Below are 16741 nucleotides of genomic sequence, written 5' to 3'. Positions count from 1 at the left end.
GCTCCCGGCTCAGCCCCCAGACCCCCCTGTGGGTCAGCACCCACTTGGCTCCGGCTGGGCTGAGCTGGAGGGTGGCATGGCTGCACCCACACGGCACCGTGCCACGAGGGCCGGGTGATGCCGAGCTGGTGGGTGCTCCCTGTGTGGGGCTGAGCAGGGGATGGGGCACACTGGGGACTGTGACCCCCCCAGCATCTTGGGCCAGGGTATACGGCGGGTGCTGGGGATCCCTAGGCACCCATGGGTGCAGTCCGCCCAGAGCACAGGCACATGGAGATGCCGTGGGGTGGGCAGCCTCCTGCCGCCACCCCAAAACGGCTGCAGCTGAGGGGCTGCTGGTGGCACCTCGTGCCCCCCCCCCGCCTTGTCCCCTCAGGCTCGGTGGGTGCTGGCGGGCAGCCGCCCGGGAAGGTTTTTGGCTTCGGCTCCGGCTGCATTCCTCGGTGGAGGGAGGAATGGAGCTGGAGCCTGGCATGACTCAGCCCTGGCCACGAGGGCTAGGGACAGGCTGGTGACCCATGTGGAGCCATAACCCGTCCTCTGTCCCCCCTCACTGCCTGACATGCACCCCTGGCACGGGCAACCCCTCTCTGAGCCAAGGGGCTGAGCTTTAGCCCTGCCCAGGGACCCCCCAGCACGCAGCGGGGTGGGGGGTGGCAGGTCCCCTGAGAGCCTCTGCGGTCGAGGATGGCTGGACCCCGGGTTATGATAACTCTAAAAAGGGACTTTCTCCGCGGGAGCCGGACACAGCCTGACCCTGCGGTTCCCTTGCTCCCAGCCTGGCCGGTCGACAGCCACCAATTCCCCTGTGCCCAGATCCGGCCAGCGCACCCCTCCCATGGGTGCTCACCCCATGGGGAGGGGGCTGCTGCCAGGGTATGTTGAGCATGGGGGTCATCGGGGCTGGATGGGGAGGGGGGGTCCAGAGCAGGACAGAGGGTCCCAGTCTGGAGCAGGCAGCATGGGAGGAATGGAGAGGAGGAAGCGGGGGGCTCGCTGTGGGCTGAAGGCTCCAGCCTTGTCCGGCCTCCTGCTCGCGACATCCTGAGTCCCCACCGCTGGCAGCGGGCCGGGGGGAGCGCCTGCCACCCGCATTCCTCCGCTCCTCAAGGAACTGGCTCGGGACCTTCCCACGGGGATTTCCAGCCTGGGCACACACCGCTCCAGCCCGGATCGTACCGGGATCCTGGCTCTGTTGCAGTGCCTGGGGAGACTCGTCCACCGGCTGCGGAGAGAGCGTCCTGGCTCCACGGTGAATCACCAGGGAAGGAACTGATTAAGAGTTCGCAGCACTTTCTTGCTGGAAATAACTTTCTCCACAGAGGCTGTTTGCAGCCCAAGGCTGCTCCCCTGATGCAGCCCGGGGTGGGGGGGGTTCAGATGTGCTGCAAGTTTTACCTCCTCTTTGCTGCTCACTGACCTGAAAAAGCCTCCCCAAAAGAGGCATTGGGTTGGGACGTACTTCTGCTCCCATCGGGGATGGGAAGAGGGAGAATTGCTGAAGCTGAAGCTACCCGACCAACATCACCTCCAGCTCCCTGAGTGGCAGAGTCAAGGTCCAGGGATGCTCTGGCCTCAGACATGGAGGAGATGTGGCTGCAAGTGGGATGCTACTGGTGCCTGGTCCAGGCCCTTCGGAGCCAGGAGCGTCCTGCACCCACCCTGTCTGCATCCCTGCATCCCCCTGTGCTGGGGGCCAGCAGACATGGGGAGCCCCCCAGCATGCCTGGAAGCCCCCACGGCCTCATCCTGCCTTTATTCCCTGGGGTGACAGCCTCAGAGCTTGGAAATGACTGTGGAGGAGATGGGGACAGCAGCCCCCAGGCAGTACCAGAGCAGTGACAGTGTCACTGGGCCCAGTTTGCAACTGGGAGAGGGACAGCCAGGTGTGCCCCACTCCCAAATTTTGCCGGCTGCGGTGCAGGCACGGAGACCGCTGCCACCGCTGTCACCCGCCACCGCTTTTGATGTCGTCTCTATTTCTGCCCCGTGACTCAGAGATTTCAGCAGGTTTGGGGCGGGGGGAAGGGCAAAAGCCACTTCCCTGCCAAAAAAAAGAGGCAGCTGCTGCTCTCTCGGCCTCTGTCAAGCAGGGGTGGATTATTAACCCGAGCGCGATGCTATCCCTCTGTCCTGCTGTCCCCCTGCCCGTGCTCGCTTACCCCATGACTCAGGGATGTGACACTTTTCCGGTCACTTAAAAGGAGGAGAAGGGGGTGAGTTTGTGGGAGATAAGAAGAAGCGTGGTCCTCAGCTGGTGTGAAAGGGCCTCACGCGCTGGCACGGGGTCCCTGTGAGTCACCCCCCGGGGCTGGTGTCACCCAGCTGTGTCCCTTGGGTGCCCACCCTGGCATCCTTCCATTGCTGGGTACTGCTGAGGCTCCCAGGACAGCTCATCGCAGAAAACGAAGATAATCTTTCATCATTTGGGGGGAGAAAGGGGGTTATTTTGTAAGCACGGCTCATTTTTAAGCCCAGCATCCTTCCTCCCCCCCCAACCCCCGTCCCCGTCATCCTCAGCATTGACGTTTATCTGTGTGAAGTTGCTAAGGCCACCCGTGGGTGATACGGACACACGTGGCACCCATGCGCCAGTGGAGATCTGATGCTGTTTTGGGGCTGTCGCTGCTATCCCCATCTCTGGATGGCTCCCAGCTCTTCCCCAACCCCAAATCCCCATCGTTCCTCTGCCAGGTCCCTGATCCCAGCCCTTCGCTTCCTTGGGGTTATCTCAGCTGCAAGAAAAACCCTCAGCAGCTTCTGAAACCCCGTCAGTGTTTCCGTCCCCAGAGAGCAGATACCGCTGCTTCCTCGAAGCTCGGATGTGGTGGCTGTCACCGACATGTGGCCCCGTTGTCACTGTACCCCTGTCACAGCTGCAGCCCCGGGCTGCTGCTTACAGCCAGTTGTGTTTGTGGAATATTGTGCTTTCTGCTTCCCTGTTGGGGTGAAGAACACTTTGCAAGGCAACAGTTCACCTCATGGCAACTAATTGTTTCCAGTTGCCTGCAAACAAACAGGCAGCAAACAGGAAAATCCCCAAAGCAGAAGATGGGGCTTTTTGCAAGCCCGGCACCTCAACACTAGTGGTTTTTCGGTCCCCAGATCCATCCCCAGGTGGATCTGTTCATGCACTCCCCTGCACATGGATCTATCTGTGCACTCACGGATCCCTTCATGCACACCCATGCAAATGGATCTGCTTGTGCACATGTGGATCCATCCATGCATACATGGATCCATCCATGCACACAGATCTGTCCATGCACACCCATGCAAATGGATCCGTCCCTGCACGCAGGGATCCGTCCATGCGCGCCCACGCGCACAGATCCATTCACACACCTCTGTGCCTGCTGCCTGCCTGGCACCAGCAGCAAAAAAGCAGCCACAGGAGCCAGGATCAGCTGCTGCAGGAACACTCTGGAGCCTCTCACCATCCTCTTGTCCCTGACACGTCCATTCCTGCCCTGCTTACACACGCTGACACCCCAAATTCCCCCCATGCTGCTGCTCCCGGCACCCACGAGCCCTGCAGCCCAGCACAGTGAGGGCACCCTGGTCCTGAATCGTCTGAACCCTGTGCACGGCAGAGACATCTTGGCCGTGGTGGGCTGCAGACGGCCGGGTTTTGGGGAGGAACTGGACACGTGCTGTGAGGGGAAGGTTGTCAAACTCACGCAGGATTTTCTGCAGGAAAACGTATGGTGTGGACCAGGAGCAAGGCACAGATTTGCAGCGGGGCTGTGCGTGGGCATCTCCGATGCACTGGGGTGTGTGTTGGCACGCGTGTGAGCGTGTTTGTGCACGCTGCATATGGGACTGTGGGTGCACAGCTGCACATGTAAGGGGTGCATGTGTGAATTGGAGGTTTGTCCGCAAATATAAACATGTAACCCTGTGTGTGTGTAATGTGGGTGTGTGCATGCATGGCTGCGTGGTCACACAAGTGTACATGCAAGTGTGTGTGCATGTAGGAGTTTATGCATGTGTGCATGTTGGGTGTGTGTTTGTGTGCTCACATGCAGTGTGTATGTGGGCGGGGTGTGTGTGCGTGCGCACATGTGCATGGGTGTGCCTGCATGTTTGTGCACGCACATGTGGTGTCACGTGTGTGTGCCTGTGCCCAGGAGTAAGCATGCACATATGCGTGCACATGTGCATGGGTGTGCCTGCATGTTTGTGCATGCACATGTGGTGTCACATGTGTGTGTGTGTGCCCAGGAGTAAGCATGCACATATGCGTGTGCGCAGGCCTCTGGGCTGTGGGTGTGCATGGGTACCCGTGCCCAGACGTAAGCATGTATGTACACATGTGTGCAAGCCCCAGGGTGTGTATATGTGTGTGTGTGTGAGCTGTGCGTGCACGCGTGTACAAGTTGCCAGGGTGACCATACACATACACACATGTGCAAGGCCCAGTGCTGTGCATATGGTAGAGTGTGTGTGTGTGCGCATGCCCTAGTACTGTGCATACGTAGGTACACATGTATGTGTTCCAAGGGGGAGTGTGTGCACACATGGGAGGGGCGTTCCTGGTGTGTGCACATATGTACATATATGTGTGCACGTGCTCAGGCGCATGCATGGACATGCAAGTGTGTGTGCCCAGGGGTGCACATACATGTGTGTGTGCATGCGATGGTGCTGGGGGGGGGTGTCACGCACCCAGTGCCTGGTGCTGTCAGTGTCCCGAGCCGAGCCGAGGGTCCCGAGCCGAGCCAAGGGGCCCGATCCTATCCGATCCGAGCTGAGCCGATCCAAGGGTCCCAATCCGATCCTATCCGAGGGCCCTGATACAATCCGATCCGAGAGTCCCGATCCGATCCGAGAGTCCCGATCCGACCCGAGGGTCCCGATGCGAGCCGATCCCAGGGTCCCGAGCCGATCCCAGGGTCCCGAGCCGATCCGATCCGACCCGAGGGGCCCGATCCAATCCGATCCGAGGGTCCCGAGCCGAGCCGAGGCGATCCGAGGGGGCCGACCGGAGCGGCGGGCGCTGGCCGGCCGCCAGCCCTTTCTCATAAACCACATGCTGCCGCGCCGCTATAAAGGGCAGCGCGGCGGCGGCGGCGGCTCAGCCCGGCCCCGCTCGGCCCCGCCGCCGTTTCGCCCGCACCTCCCGGTCCCGCCGCAGCCCCGGCCCCACGGCAGCCCCCATGCCCCGCCTCGGAGCCAAGGTACGGCGGCCCCTCCCGCTATCCAGCCCCCAAAAAACCTGCCCCCCCCTCCAAACCCCCCCTCCCGCCCCGGCACGGCGCCCGCTGTCACCTGTGCGGGGTCCCCGGGGGGAGCAGCTCCCACCACTCCTTCAGCCCCGGTTCTCCCCGTCGTCGTCGTCCCCATCCCCCCCCCCCCCCCCGCCCCGATCCCCGGTCACGCAGGGGGACGTGGCAAACCCTCTCTTCGGGGGTCCGCGGGGGGGGGCCCGGCTCCCGGCGGGGTGATGCTCCAGCCCCGGTTCGGTTCCCGGACCCGCGGGATGAGGTTCCAGCCCCGTCCCGGTTCTCGGTTCCAGCCCCCTCCCCGGTTCCCGGACCCGCGGGGTGAAGCCCCGTCCCCGCCCCGGTTCTCGGCTCCAGTCCCGTCCCCCGTTCGCGGACCCGGAGGCGAAAGGCCCCGGCTCCAGCCCCGTCCCGTCCCCCGGCTCCAGCTCCGGCCCGGCCCCGGCGGGGTGAGGCTCCGGCCAGCCGTGGCCGTGTCTCGGCGGTGGCCCGGGCGGCATCTTGCAGTTTCACAAGAGGGGAGGATTTCTGGACAACCTCCAAGGGAAATTCCCCCCCCCCCCCCCCCCCCGCCATCACCCAGGCACCCTCTCGGTGCCGGTACACCGCGGAGGGGGGGCGTGCGAACCCACCCCGGGGGTCTGCTGCATCCCCACCTCGGGGGTCTTGGCCCTGGGACAAGCCCCGTTACCCACTGGGGTCCTGCAATGGTTCGGGGCCTCCCCGCTTCTTTGCAGGGGGATTGGGAGGGGAATTTGGGGCGACGCCAGAGCCGCTGCATGGAAAGAGCCCGGCGGGTGCAGGCACTGGAGGCTGGGGGGGTCCGGAGGGTGGGAGGAGGATTTTTGGGGATGGGTGGGTCAGTGCGTCAGATAGCTCCCCGGAGCCGGGGTGGAGGAGAAGATTTGCAGGAGAGACGGAGAAATGGTGCGGGAGAGGGAACAAGGGCTGGATGGGGAATGTGGAGGTGGCCGAGAGCCACATCCAGGCTTTTGCCAGCCAGGCCCCGGCCACGCAGCCTCCGCAGCGGGCACTGGGAAATTCCCCACTGACCTGGCGCTCCTAAAAATAGCAGGATGGGGATGGGCACGGGGGTTGGAGGACCATGGTAGGGTTATCTCACTGGGCCATGGTCAAGCCCTGTCCACCACGAAGGTGGCCGCTCTGGAGGTGGTGGGGAAGGGCAGGGGGCTCAGGGTGGGGGGATTAGCCCTGCTCCAAGCCTTTGCTCTGCCATGCTCAGGTGTGCCTGCTCCGCTGCACCCTGCTGTCATCCCTCCTCCTCCTCCTGGTCTGCAGCATCCATGAGACGGAGCAGAACAGCTACTGCCAACAGATCATCACGGAGAAGCACCTGGCCGAGCTGGAGGAGCTGGTGAGTGCCCTCCCCAGGCTCTGCCATGGGATGGGGACTCTTTCGGGGCCGGGCAGGCACAAATCAGCCCTTATTTAGGACTGAAAATAAGCAAATCAACTTATTTTCAGCTCCACCAAGAAAGTGATGGTACCCAGGAGCTGAGCATCCGTGGGCACGAGGGAGAAGCAGGCACGGGGGGGGGGGTGTGTGTGTGTGACGTGCTGTCGTGCCTTTAGCAAGGGTGGCTGTGGAAAACTGTCAGTGGGAGAAATGGAGGGAGAGGGGAAGCAGGAGCTGGCAGGAGCATGGCCGGGAAGGGGGCATGAATAGGGCTGGATGGGTGCAGGGACGGTGGGGAAGCGGTGGAGGGGACTGGTGCTGTGGGGCCGTGGCGTTTTCTGGGCGGCTGCGCAAGGGTTAAAGTCGAGGAATCCGGCTGCATTCCTGAGTCCAGCTGCTTGCCTGGAAGCTGGGCTGGCAATGGGGCTGTGGGTGGGTGGCAGGCAGTGAGGGGGGCCGTCGCCCAGGCTAGCTGGGTGCTGGAGCCAGCCGGAGTGGAGCAATGGGTGCCTTCATCCCACGTGGCCCGTAGGCAGCTCTGGGTGCTCACACCCACCTCAGGGAGGCAACTCCTGGCCCCATCCTGGCTGCCGGGGGCCATATCTCACCCTGGCCCTTGGCTCACCTCCGAGCAGGGAATCACGCGGATGTTCAGGGGAGAATCGGGAATCGGGGGCACGCAGGGATTTGCACGGTTGTCGCAGATTAAATTCCGCCGTTGCAGCGAACGGGGTGCGCGGGTGAGAGGCGATAGTGGCGCCTCCGAATCCTCGCCGCCTGCTTGCTTTGCACTGAGCTCTCTGGCTCGCAGCGTGTAACCGCTGTGTCCGGGCTCGCTTTACCTCTTCCTCTTTAAGCACCGAGGTGCAGTGCCAGGAGCTGACAGATGTCGTGTGTGCAAGCTCAGCTTCCTCTGCTTGAGCTGTCCCTGCAGCCTCAGCACCCCGCATCCTCGGGGAGCCTTTGCTTTGCAACCCCCGGGGATTAAAAGTGGGTGCGTGGTTGAGGGGAGAAAGGGGATGGAGCAGGTTTGAATGGAAGTCGTGGTTTCCCTGCTGGGGAATGCAGCCCTCTCCTCTTCCCACTGACGGAGGAGCCAGCCCTCACTCCAGCCCCTGTGGGATAATGGAGCAATTGTTTCCGGGCCGGCATCCCAGGCTGGGAGGGCGAGGGCTGCCAGAATTGCCGGCCGGCCGGCAATTCTGGCAGCCCTCGCCCTCCCAGCCTGGGATGCCGGCCCGGAGGCAGGGGGGCTTGTTTGGGGTGGGTTTTCACCCCCATCGGAAAGGGTTGCTGTGTAGGGGGCCGGCAGCGCTGTGTGCGGGACCCCGGCGTTGTGTGATGCTGCGGGATACGTGACCTCGGTGTCATGGCCACCTCCTGCATGGCAGGATGCTCTTTTGCAGCCTGGCTTTAGCAGAGCGAGCGCCGCGGGGGAGACCCTGGGAGAATCAAGCAGGGCTGGGCTCTGCCGACGTGCTGGGAGGAAGAGGAGGAGGAGGAAGAGGAAGAGAAGTGGGGTGGGAACAGGCAGGGGGAGGCAGGCATCCCTGGTACGGGAAGCATGCCGTGCGATGGGAAGGGGGATCCTGGGCTCGCCCCTGCCAGAGGTTCGACCTTAGGGAAGTGTCTCTGCAAGGAATAGGATGGTGTGGGATGAAGCAGGAGTGGGAGCAGAATCCTTCCCAGCGCTGTGGATTCGGGGGGCTCAGGCACCCCTTCATGCCCTTGGGGTGCCCCTGTTGGTTCCACTGCCCCTTGCTGCTGTGTTATCCCCCCAGGGCCAGGGGGTGACATCCTGCTCTCTCCTTCCAGGCTGACACCCAGATGCAGCACCCAGGCAGGGTTTCCTTCAAGTTCATCAATAAGATGCAGTTGGTGAGTGGCTCCTTGCTGGGTACCGGGGAACAGAAGGGGACAGGGACCAGGGCTGGCTGGTGCATGGGGCAGGGGGGGTCTGCAGGTCTCCCCTCTCCTGTCCCCCTTTGTGGGAGGCTTCCCAGGAGGGACCCATCCTGCTTGGCCAGGCGGCTGTCGAGTCCCAGCTTGGGTAGGCTGTGGGACCATAGAAAGGTATTTTGTGGCTCTGTGCCTCAGTTTCCCCCAGGCAGAGCGGGTGGGGTGCTGCTGCTTCTGCCCATCCAGTAACCAGTCTCACTTTTCTGGGGGGTCTGTCCTCTCAGAACGACTCCGTCTGCTATGTGAAAGCCGCCTTTCCTCTGCTGGGCAAGATTCTGGAGCGAACGGAGTTCAAGGAGAACTCGTCCAATGCCAAGAAGATGCAGATGGTGCGCAGGATGTACAGCCGCATCGATGAGAATGTTGACCCCTGCATCAGGGAGGAGGATGATGAGGAGAGAAAGGTACAGTGTCCCCGGCCTTGTGGGGTGCCAGATCTGCAGGGGTGTGGATCTGAGTCCTCATCCTTGGGTGAAATAGAGTGTCCAGAGCATCCTGGGGTGGGTGCGTGGGCAGGACCTTGAAGTGGAGCAGAGATGGGATGTGCATGGACACAGGGAACCATGGGGCAATCCACGGTGTGCAGCGTGGTACCCCGTGGTGGTGACACTGGGTGCCCTGCATGGTCGTGGAGTTGATGCTGAGCCCGGCTTTTCCTCCAGCTCTCGCAGATGTGCTTTGAGGAGTTCACCACCTCCCCCTACGAGATGCTGGTGCTGGTGAAGCAATTCTTCCAGGACATCAACCAGCTGCTGCAGAACCAGGAGACCTTCGAGAAGGATTGCAGCCAGGTCTACCGCAGGACCTGCTTGGGACCCAGGAAGGCCGAATCCCCACCAGGTGAGATGCCGAGGCTTTGCCTCTGCCCAGCAAACCCGTGCTGGGCCGGGGGGCTTGGGCTCGCCTGCATGGAGCAGCTTGACAGCCGCGTGTCCCCCTCCGTGGGCACACGCGGGCGCCGTGGGCACGGCACGTGTCTGCGTTGATCCCCGTCTGTGTCGCTCGGCTGGTGGCCATCCCTGCGGGGTGGCCTTGGCGGTGTGTTGGCGAGCTCTGCGTCTGTGTCTGGGGAGAGCTGGGCTTAGGAGAAGGGGCTGGCCGCCCTTTGGAGGTGGGATTTGGGCCGAATCCTGCTGGAAACAAGGCCAGAGAGAGAGATGCTGAGGGGGAATACGGAGGCATCTCCATCAGCCCAGCTGAAGGCATCAGGCTCGGCTTCGTCTCAAAGGCCCAGGGCCCGGGTTGAGCGTAACACGGACAAATTGAGGCGTCGGGATCCCTCTGCCACCAACGTGCTGCATGACCTCGGCTGCATCACTTCAACTGCCCTGTGCCTCAGTTTCCCCCGACCAAACCTTCGGGGAGAGCATTGCCCACCAGGGTGGAAGAGCCCTGTGTCGCCGTCCGTGCTTTCGCGAGCACCCGTGCTGTATGTTTGCATGTCTGCAGAGGAGATGTCTCGCTGTCGTCCATGTGTCGGAGCTGTGCCCTGTCCCTGTGCCATGGGGGATGTTAAACGTGGCTGTCCAGCTCCTGCAAGTCATGGATAAACTGCTGTCATCAGCTCAGGGGACCCGCTGATTCGGGTTTGCTTCATCCTGCCTGCTGCTTGTCATCTTTGTGCTGCCACGTCTGTCCCTGCCTGCTCCCTGCCTGTTTCCTGCCTCACCTTCGCTCTCCCTTTTTTTTTGGGGGGGCTGTTTGACCCACTTGCCCGGGGCGACGGGGAGGGACGGGGATGCTGCCCCTGACCTCGGATCTGCTGGCTATGCCCCTCTTGGAGGCTGGTGACCCCACGGCCGTCTCTTCTCTCTGCTTCTTTCAGGTGTGGGGACAGATCCTGACTGCAATTGCCTGTCCCCTGCCCTCCCTTCTGCCACCCAGCCCTCCCTCTCCGCTGCCACCCATGCTAGCAGGGAGGTGGCACCTGCTAGCACCCAGGTCCCTTACAGCCTCTTCCATGCCACCCTCACTGACTTAGATGCCCCATCTCAGCCCCCCAGTAGCATGGACGGTGGCTCGGGGACCGAGGAGGTCCTGGGTGCCGGGGTAGGTGACACGGCGTCGGTGCCGTCCCCCACGATGCAGCAGACGGCTCCAGCTGACAGCGCCGAAGCCCTCCTTGATCCAGCCGGGACCCTTGGCGTGGTGGCGGTGGACGTCTCCATCCTGCGTGGGGACGGAGAGCTGGTGGAAGCGGGCGCTGAAATGGTGGCCAGCCACCCGCCGCAGGATTTGGCCCAGCAGCAGGGAGCCTCCATCCTCCTGGACCATCCCAGCGGGCTCAGGACCACCACGCTGGCAGCATCCCCCAGCACTGGCTTGGCAAGCAGCAGAGCCAGGATCCGTCTCACCGAGACATCCGAGCCCGTCATGCAGCTCCGTTTCTCCAGGATGGCCCCAGAGATGCGGGGCCGAGTGCCGGGCGGCCCCGGGGACGGGGCAAGGGTGCGAGGCTGGGGGCTGAGCCGGCTGCGGGAGCCTGAGGACGGCGGGGCTGGCCCCAGCTTTGACTCTGGCTTTGTTCTGAGCGCAGAGCAGCGCAGGAAGGAGCCGGCCGTCAGGGAGGGCCGCCAGGAGCCCCTGATATACATCACGGTGGCCAGCGTGGTGGCCGTCTTGCTGGCCATGGGAGGGCTGCTCTTCTACAAGTATAAATCCAGGGTAAGGCCCCCCCCTCGCCAGCCCCTCTGCCTCCTCCCTGGGCACAAACATCTTCTCCTGCCTCAGTTTCCCCACTTGTCTCTTGGTCCGTGTGGGTTGACCCCCACTTTCCCCATCATTTTGAGATGTGGGGGGGACAAGCGGTGGTGCTGAGCAGGTGAGAGGATGTTATTTGGGAGATTCTTCCCATCATTGCGCTGGGGGTGAGACCCCCCCCCCTGCCGCAGCCCCCTCCCCTTCCCTAGGGCTCATGTCCCCGTTTCCCCTCCCTCCACACAGGTCCTGGAGCGGCCGCTGGAAGATGGAGGCTGTGACCCCGAGGAGCCAGAGAGGAGGTGGGTGCAATATCAACCTGCCTGGGGGGGGGCTTTGGGGACCCCCACCCTGGGCCACCCTGCCCTAAACCCCCTGGCTTTCCCTCGCAGGGCGCTGCAAGGAGCAAGGGGACATCCAGAGCTGGAGACTCAGGAGCTCTAAGGTGAGCAGGGTCTGGATGGGACCTCGCAGGGCTCTGGCCCAAGCCTGTGGGGACAGTGTTGAGTCCCTGGACTGTCCCCACCTGCATTGACCTCAGCCACGGGCGGGGAAATTCGGCTGCTGGCAGGGGGTGGATGGGGTGGGAAGACACGGAGAGGAGCAGGTCTGTGCCCCAGCGCTGCCAGCATGTGGTTTTGCAGCCTATTAAACCATTACCAGCACTTTCTTAATATATATAGTATTTTTTCCTGTGGTTTTTATGTGTTTCCCCACCCGCCCCACCCTCTCTGGCAAAGCCTCGGCTCCCACTCATCTTTCTCCTCTTTTCCTCAGGGCCTGAGGCGGGATGTGAAGCTGCTTGGGGGACGGATCCGGATGCTCCTCGCCATGTGAGGAGGGTCGGCACGAGCCGGCCCCTCCATGGTCCCGCCATGACGCTGATGCTCCCTCTTCTCTCGCCCCACTCTGGTGGCCAGAGACTGCAAAAAACTGCCTGGCAGGGATGAAAGGATGGGGGGATGCGCCCTGAGTGGGACCCCTGGACACCAGGAAGGCCAAGGGCTGGAAGGTGTCAGGCCATCACCAAAGGACTTTGCTGGGACGGTGCGGTGGCTGACGTGATACCGTGGTGCTGAGCAGGACGATGGAGACGCTGGCGCTAGACGTGGGATGATGGATCCCGCTCGGACATGGCCTGCGCTGGCTGAATGAAGATGGAGGGCACCAGCTCCCCGGATCCACCAGCTCTTCTCCCACCCCACCATGGCGGGGTTTGGAGCAGCACCCATCACCCCCCTGTTCACCCTGCCTTTCCCGAAGCTTCAGCTGGAGCATCCTGGATGCCGGGGGGGGTCAGTCACTGGGACTCCCCCAGGCTGCACAACCCCAGCCCCGACTTGCAACTTAAACCCTCACACTGTGAATATTTAAAGCCCACCGGTGCCCGCGTCCCCGTGCAGGGCCAGGCTTGGGGGTGACACTTGGCACCGTCCCGGTCCCCATCCTCCTGCCAGTGGAGATCTGGCTCTGGTCCTGTGCCCGAGCTGGCCTCGGCTCGCCGTCGCGCCGTTAGGGTTTTATTTTTAATATAGCGGATGAAAGTCTTTATCCCGCAGGAGTATTTTACAGGGGGCCTGTTCTGCCCCCCCACAGGGTTATTGCTGCGAGCTGGCCTCGCCTGCAACTGGATTTCTTTTGTGACTGCGCTTTAGAGAAGGGAAATGGGGCCGGGGAAGGACTGGGTCAACGTGGGCGTAAGAGATGGAGATGCCCCAGCCGGGTACCTGGGGACTTTTCAGCTCAGCCCCCCCTCCCTGGCTTTGGGAAGAGCCTGGTTTGGGATGCACCAGCCCCAGAGATACCCCAAACCTTGGGCTCGGGCTGCATCCTGCCCTGCCGCAGCATCCCTCCGGCCCTGAATGTGAAGCGTGGCCCACGCTGCTCTTGGGTTTTGAAGTATTATTTTTATACGGTGGAACAAAATGTGGACAAACCAAACTGTTTTTAAAGAAAGCATTACTATTAATTTTTTTTTTAAATATGTATTTATGACTGCCAGAAGCAGGGGTTTCCAGTGCAAGGGACTGGTGTAAATCAGGAGGAAAGCCCTGACCACAGCAGGGAGGCTGAGGCCAAACTCGTTGCTGGTGTAAGCCACCAGCTCAGCACTGATTTGCACCATGGAGGAGACACCGACACCGTGCCGGCCCTGCTCCTGCGGGGGAAAACTTGCCTTTAAGCTGTGTCGGATTTATTTTGCCTCTGGTTTATTTTTTTTGATACAGTGAAACATTGAAATATTTTATACAAAGTCATTTAAAGAAGTCTATTTAAAGAAAATAATAGAAAACATCTTGTATATTTAATATTATTAATAAACAGAGATGTGTAGCGCTGTGTAAGCCTGGGAACTGGTGGGGGAGGACAGGGCTGATGGGGGGATGCAGCCTGTGACCACCCCGTCCCAGGCCTGGGGTCCCTGACGGGGGGAGGGCGGAGGGGGGGTGAGGGGACAGAGAGGGGATCCGTCCCTGGTGTGGCTGCATTGGACTGGGGGGAGACGTGGGGGTCCTGCTGGAGCTGCCCCCATGCCCTCGGATGGAAGGGGGGGGTGGAGTCCGTCCCCCCCATCCTGGCTCCAGAACGCTCCTGGGCCAGATCCAGGACCCAGGGCTGTGTCCCCTCCTGCTTGCACCTGTACTGGGGCTGCTTTGGTGTCCTGCAATGGGGGGCTCCCCGGGAGCTGACGGGGGCAGCTCTGGGCTCTGCCTGGAGTGGGGGACACCCAGGGAAAGCCGCCGGAGCCCCTGCTCGGGGACCGTGGGGCGGAGGTCTGGATGCGGCCGGTGGCGGGGCGAGGGCTGGGGAGGTCAGGCTGCTGGCCGGCCATATCACCCCGACCTGCTTTCCTGTTGATGCGCTCGGGAGTTCATGGCCACCAGCACCAGGGCAGAGGGACGGATCCAGCCTTCCTGCCCCCAGCCCACCCGCATCCCTCCGGCATCGCCGGCACCACGGCCTCCGGGCACGGGAACCTTTTCCCGGCAGCGGGGCCCCCCAAAATCTGTGCGGTGGGTTGGGAAGCAGCTGTTTAAAGCAAACACACTTGAGGTTGCTCTCAGCAAAGCTTCCTGCAAGCACTTCACTTGGAGAGGCAGCACTCGAAGAGGCATTTCCTCCCCCCCCACGCCACCCCCCCAGCTCCCCTTGCAGTCCAGGAATGGGGGAGCCCAGCATCCCCCCCCCCCCACCACCTTGCACGGAGCCAGCCTCTCCGGGGGGGATACCCTGGGCATGAGGGGGCTTCAACGCCATCCTGAACCCCTACCAGCATGCTCATGGGGGGGTTGGTGTTGGGGGGTTGCAGGGTTAAGCCTCCCCCATTGCTTGTCCAGGGGGGACGGGAAGGGCAGGATGGGACCCGGGGGCCCTTTGTGGGTGTCGGGGCTGAGCTCCTGCCGCGTTTGCTGACAAACAGGATTCCTAGAGGAGAGCTGACTCAGCCCAGCCCTTCCTCTCCCCAGCAGCAGCCGGGGGTTTCCCAGGTCCACATCCCCTTCCCAGGGAAGTGGGACCTATAAATATCCCGCCAGATTCAGGCCACAATCATTATGGTCGGATTTGGCGGGGTATTTAAGGTCAGAGGCTGCTCTTAGGGGTGGGCAGGGTGCCCAGGCTTGGGGGTACTGGGGGCAGCGAGTCCCTGCCCTGCAGGCAGCTCCAGGTGGAAGCCGGCTGCATAGGAGAGGGTGTTAACTCTGGAGCTGAATGATGGCAGGGCTGCGATGGCAGCTTAATGCTTTGGTAGAGCTCAGAGGAGCAGAGGTGGGAGCATCCCTGGCTGCCAGGGGGGATGTGAGGAGCACCAATACCCGCCCCCTCCAGATTTACACCCCACAAACCCTCATCCCTGAGCCCCCAAACTGCTTTGAGCAGTCCAAACCTGTAAAGGCACATGGAAAATGCAGGCAAAAAGAGAAAACCCGTCTCCCTGCCCCAGGGTTCAGGCCAGGAGAGTCCCTCTGTTTCCAGTGTCCCCAACTGGTGGCCTCTTCCCCACCCTATTACTAACCTGGCTGGGAGTGGAGAGGTGATTCCCTGCTTGGAGCAGCACCCCCCACCAGCCCCCCACAATTTGGGGGGGCAAAATCGGGTCTCAGCCTCCCCCAGCAGGGATCCCATAGCGGGTGGGGGGACATGGAGCCGTAACCCCATCCCTTCATGCTTGTAGGGGATGGTAGAAAAGAAACGCCCCCCCCCCGGGGGGATGAGTGGGGCACGGAGGGTGGTGGCACCCTGGGGTCCCTCCTGGGGTGCAAGATGGTGTTTGTGCCTTAAAAAGCTGCCTCGATGGGGTGAAAAAGGGTGAGTTTGGGGAAAAGATGGCTGGTGGGAGGGAAAGGCATCAGCAAGCATCTCCTGGGACCTGCTGGGTACCAGCGCTGCACGGGCATGGCGTGGCACAGGGTGGCACAGAGGGGGGCCACCCTGCCCCAGCACCCTCCTTGGGCACCCCAGCACCGAACCCAGGGGGTGCCCCACATCCCCAGTCCTTGCAGCACTGGGGGGCTGGGACCTCCCAGGCTCACCCCACTGACCTGAGACCCCCCCCAAGTACCCCAAGACCCCCCCAAGTGCCCTGAGACCCCCCCAAGTGCCCCGAGAGGGCTCTGCCCACCCTGGGAAACCTCCCCCAGTGCAGCCGAGGGCACCGCAGAGCTGCTGACGGGGCAGAAGCGCCCGGAAAGGGCCCCAGGGCCGCGGTTCCTGGGGCACAGCGGGTCCAGGACAGGGTTTTGGCCAAGGAGCTGCTGGAGGAATTTGGTGGCCAGAGGCCATTTTGTGGCCAGACGCAGCGATTTTGGTTAAAAAATGTTATCTGCACCCCCCTCCCCGGCGTTTTAACCCAAATGCTGATGTTTTCTCAGCTTGTATTTTAAGGGAATGCCCCTGGGAAAGCAAAGCCCGAGTGGGGCTCAGACACCCCCCGGTTGCCTGTGGGGGGTTTGGGGATGGGGACGGGGTCAGGGTGCCCCACGGGCAGGGCTGCTGCCTGCCCTGGGACAGAGACGCAAGCCTGTCCCCAGGGTCCTTTTGAGGACCCTACGGACCTGGGGGTGATGCCCGGGCAGGGTGGGTGAGCACCCATCGGTGGGGGTGGAAGTGGGGTGATGCCCGGCAGGACAGATGGACACCCATCAGCAGGGTCAGGACCCATGCCTGTACCCTGCCCGCACCTGCACCCTCAGACCCCAAACCTTACTCGCTGCCGGAGGGGTGCGGGTGCTCTCGAGGGTCCCGGGTGGGTGCTCAGCCCTGATCCCTGCCACGGTGCAGGATGCGGCCCCTCAGCATCCCTGGGTCCCATGGGCAGGGCACGGATGTCCCTGTCTGAAATGAAGGGGCCAGCGTGAACCCCACGCTGGGGGACCCCACAGCGAGGAGGAGGAGGGGAGGAAGGCAGCCCTGCCCAGGCCCCGCACCCCCAAACAGGGCTCAT

General features: G+C 62.5%; 2 protein-coding genes across 3 annotated transcripts in view; one reads left to right on the top strand and one right to left on the bottom strand.

Annotated features, from left to right (window-relative positions):
* Window positions 1–16741, bottom strand: part of LOC126052234 (potassium voltage-gated channel subfamily A member 2) — a 358553-nt gene that overhangs the window by 83994 nt on the left and 257818 nt on the right. The gene's annotated exons all lie outside the window — the stretch shown is intronic.
* CSF1 (colony stimulating factor 1) lies at window positions 5077–13632 on the top strand. Of its 2 annotated transcripts, none has more exons than XM_049832648.1 (9): window positions 5077–5180; window positions 6469–6600; window positions 8458–8520; window positions 8826–9005; window positions 9264–9441; window positions 11138–11265; window positions 11545–11600; window positions 11691–11743; window positions 12076–13632. In XM_049832648.1, exons 1-8 carry the CDS (start codon window positions 5160–5162, stop codon window positions 11740–11742), a joined length of 810 nt encoding a protein of 269 aa, XP_049688605.1. In that variant the 5' UTR covers window positions 5077–5159; the 3' UTR covers window position 11743; window positions 12076–13632. The 2 variants fall into 2 exon arrangements, with proteins under 2 accessions (XP_049688605.1, XP_049688604.1); XM_049832647.1 differs by having other exon boundaries at window positions 10427–11265.

This window comes from Accipiter gentilis, chromosome 29 (assembly GCF_929443795.1).
Source record: "Accipiter gentilis chromosome 29, bAccGen1.1, whole genome shotgun sequence".
Taxonomy (NCBI): Eukaryota; Metazoa; Chordata; class Aves; order Accipitriformes; family Accipitridae; genus Astur; species Astur gentilis.
Note: the sequence above shows the minus strand (reverse complement) of the source record. Positions and strands in the feature narration are given on the sequence as shown.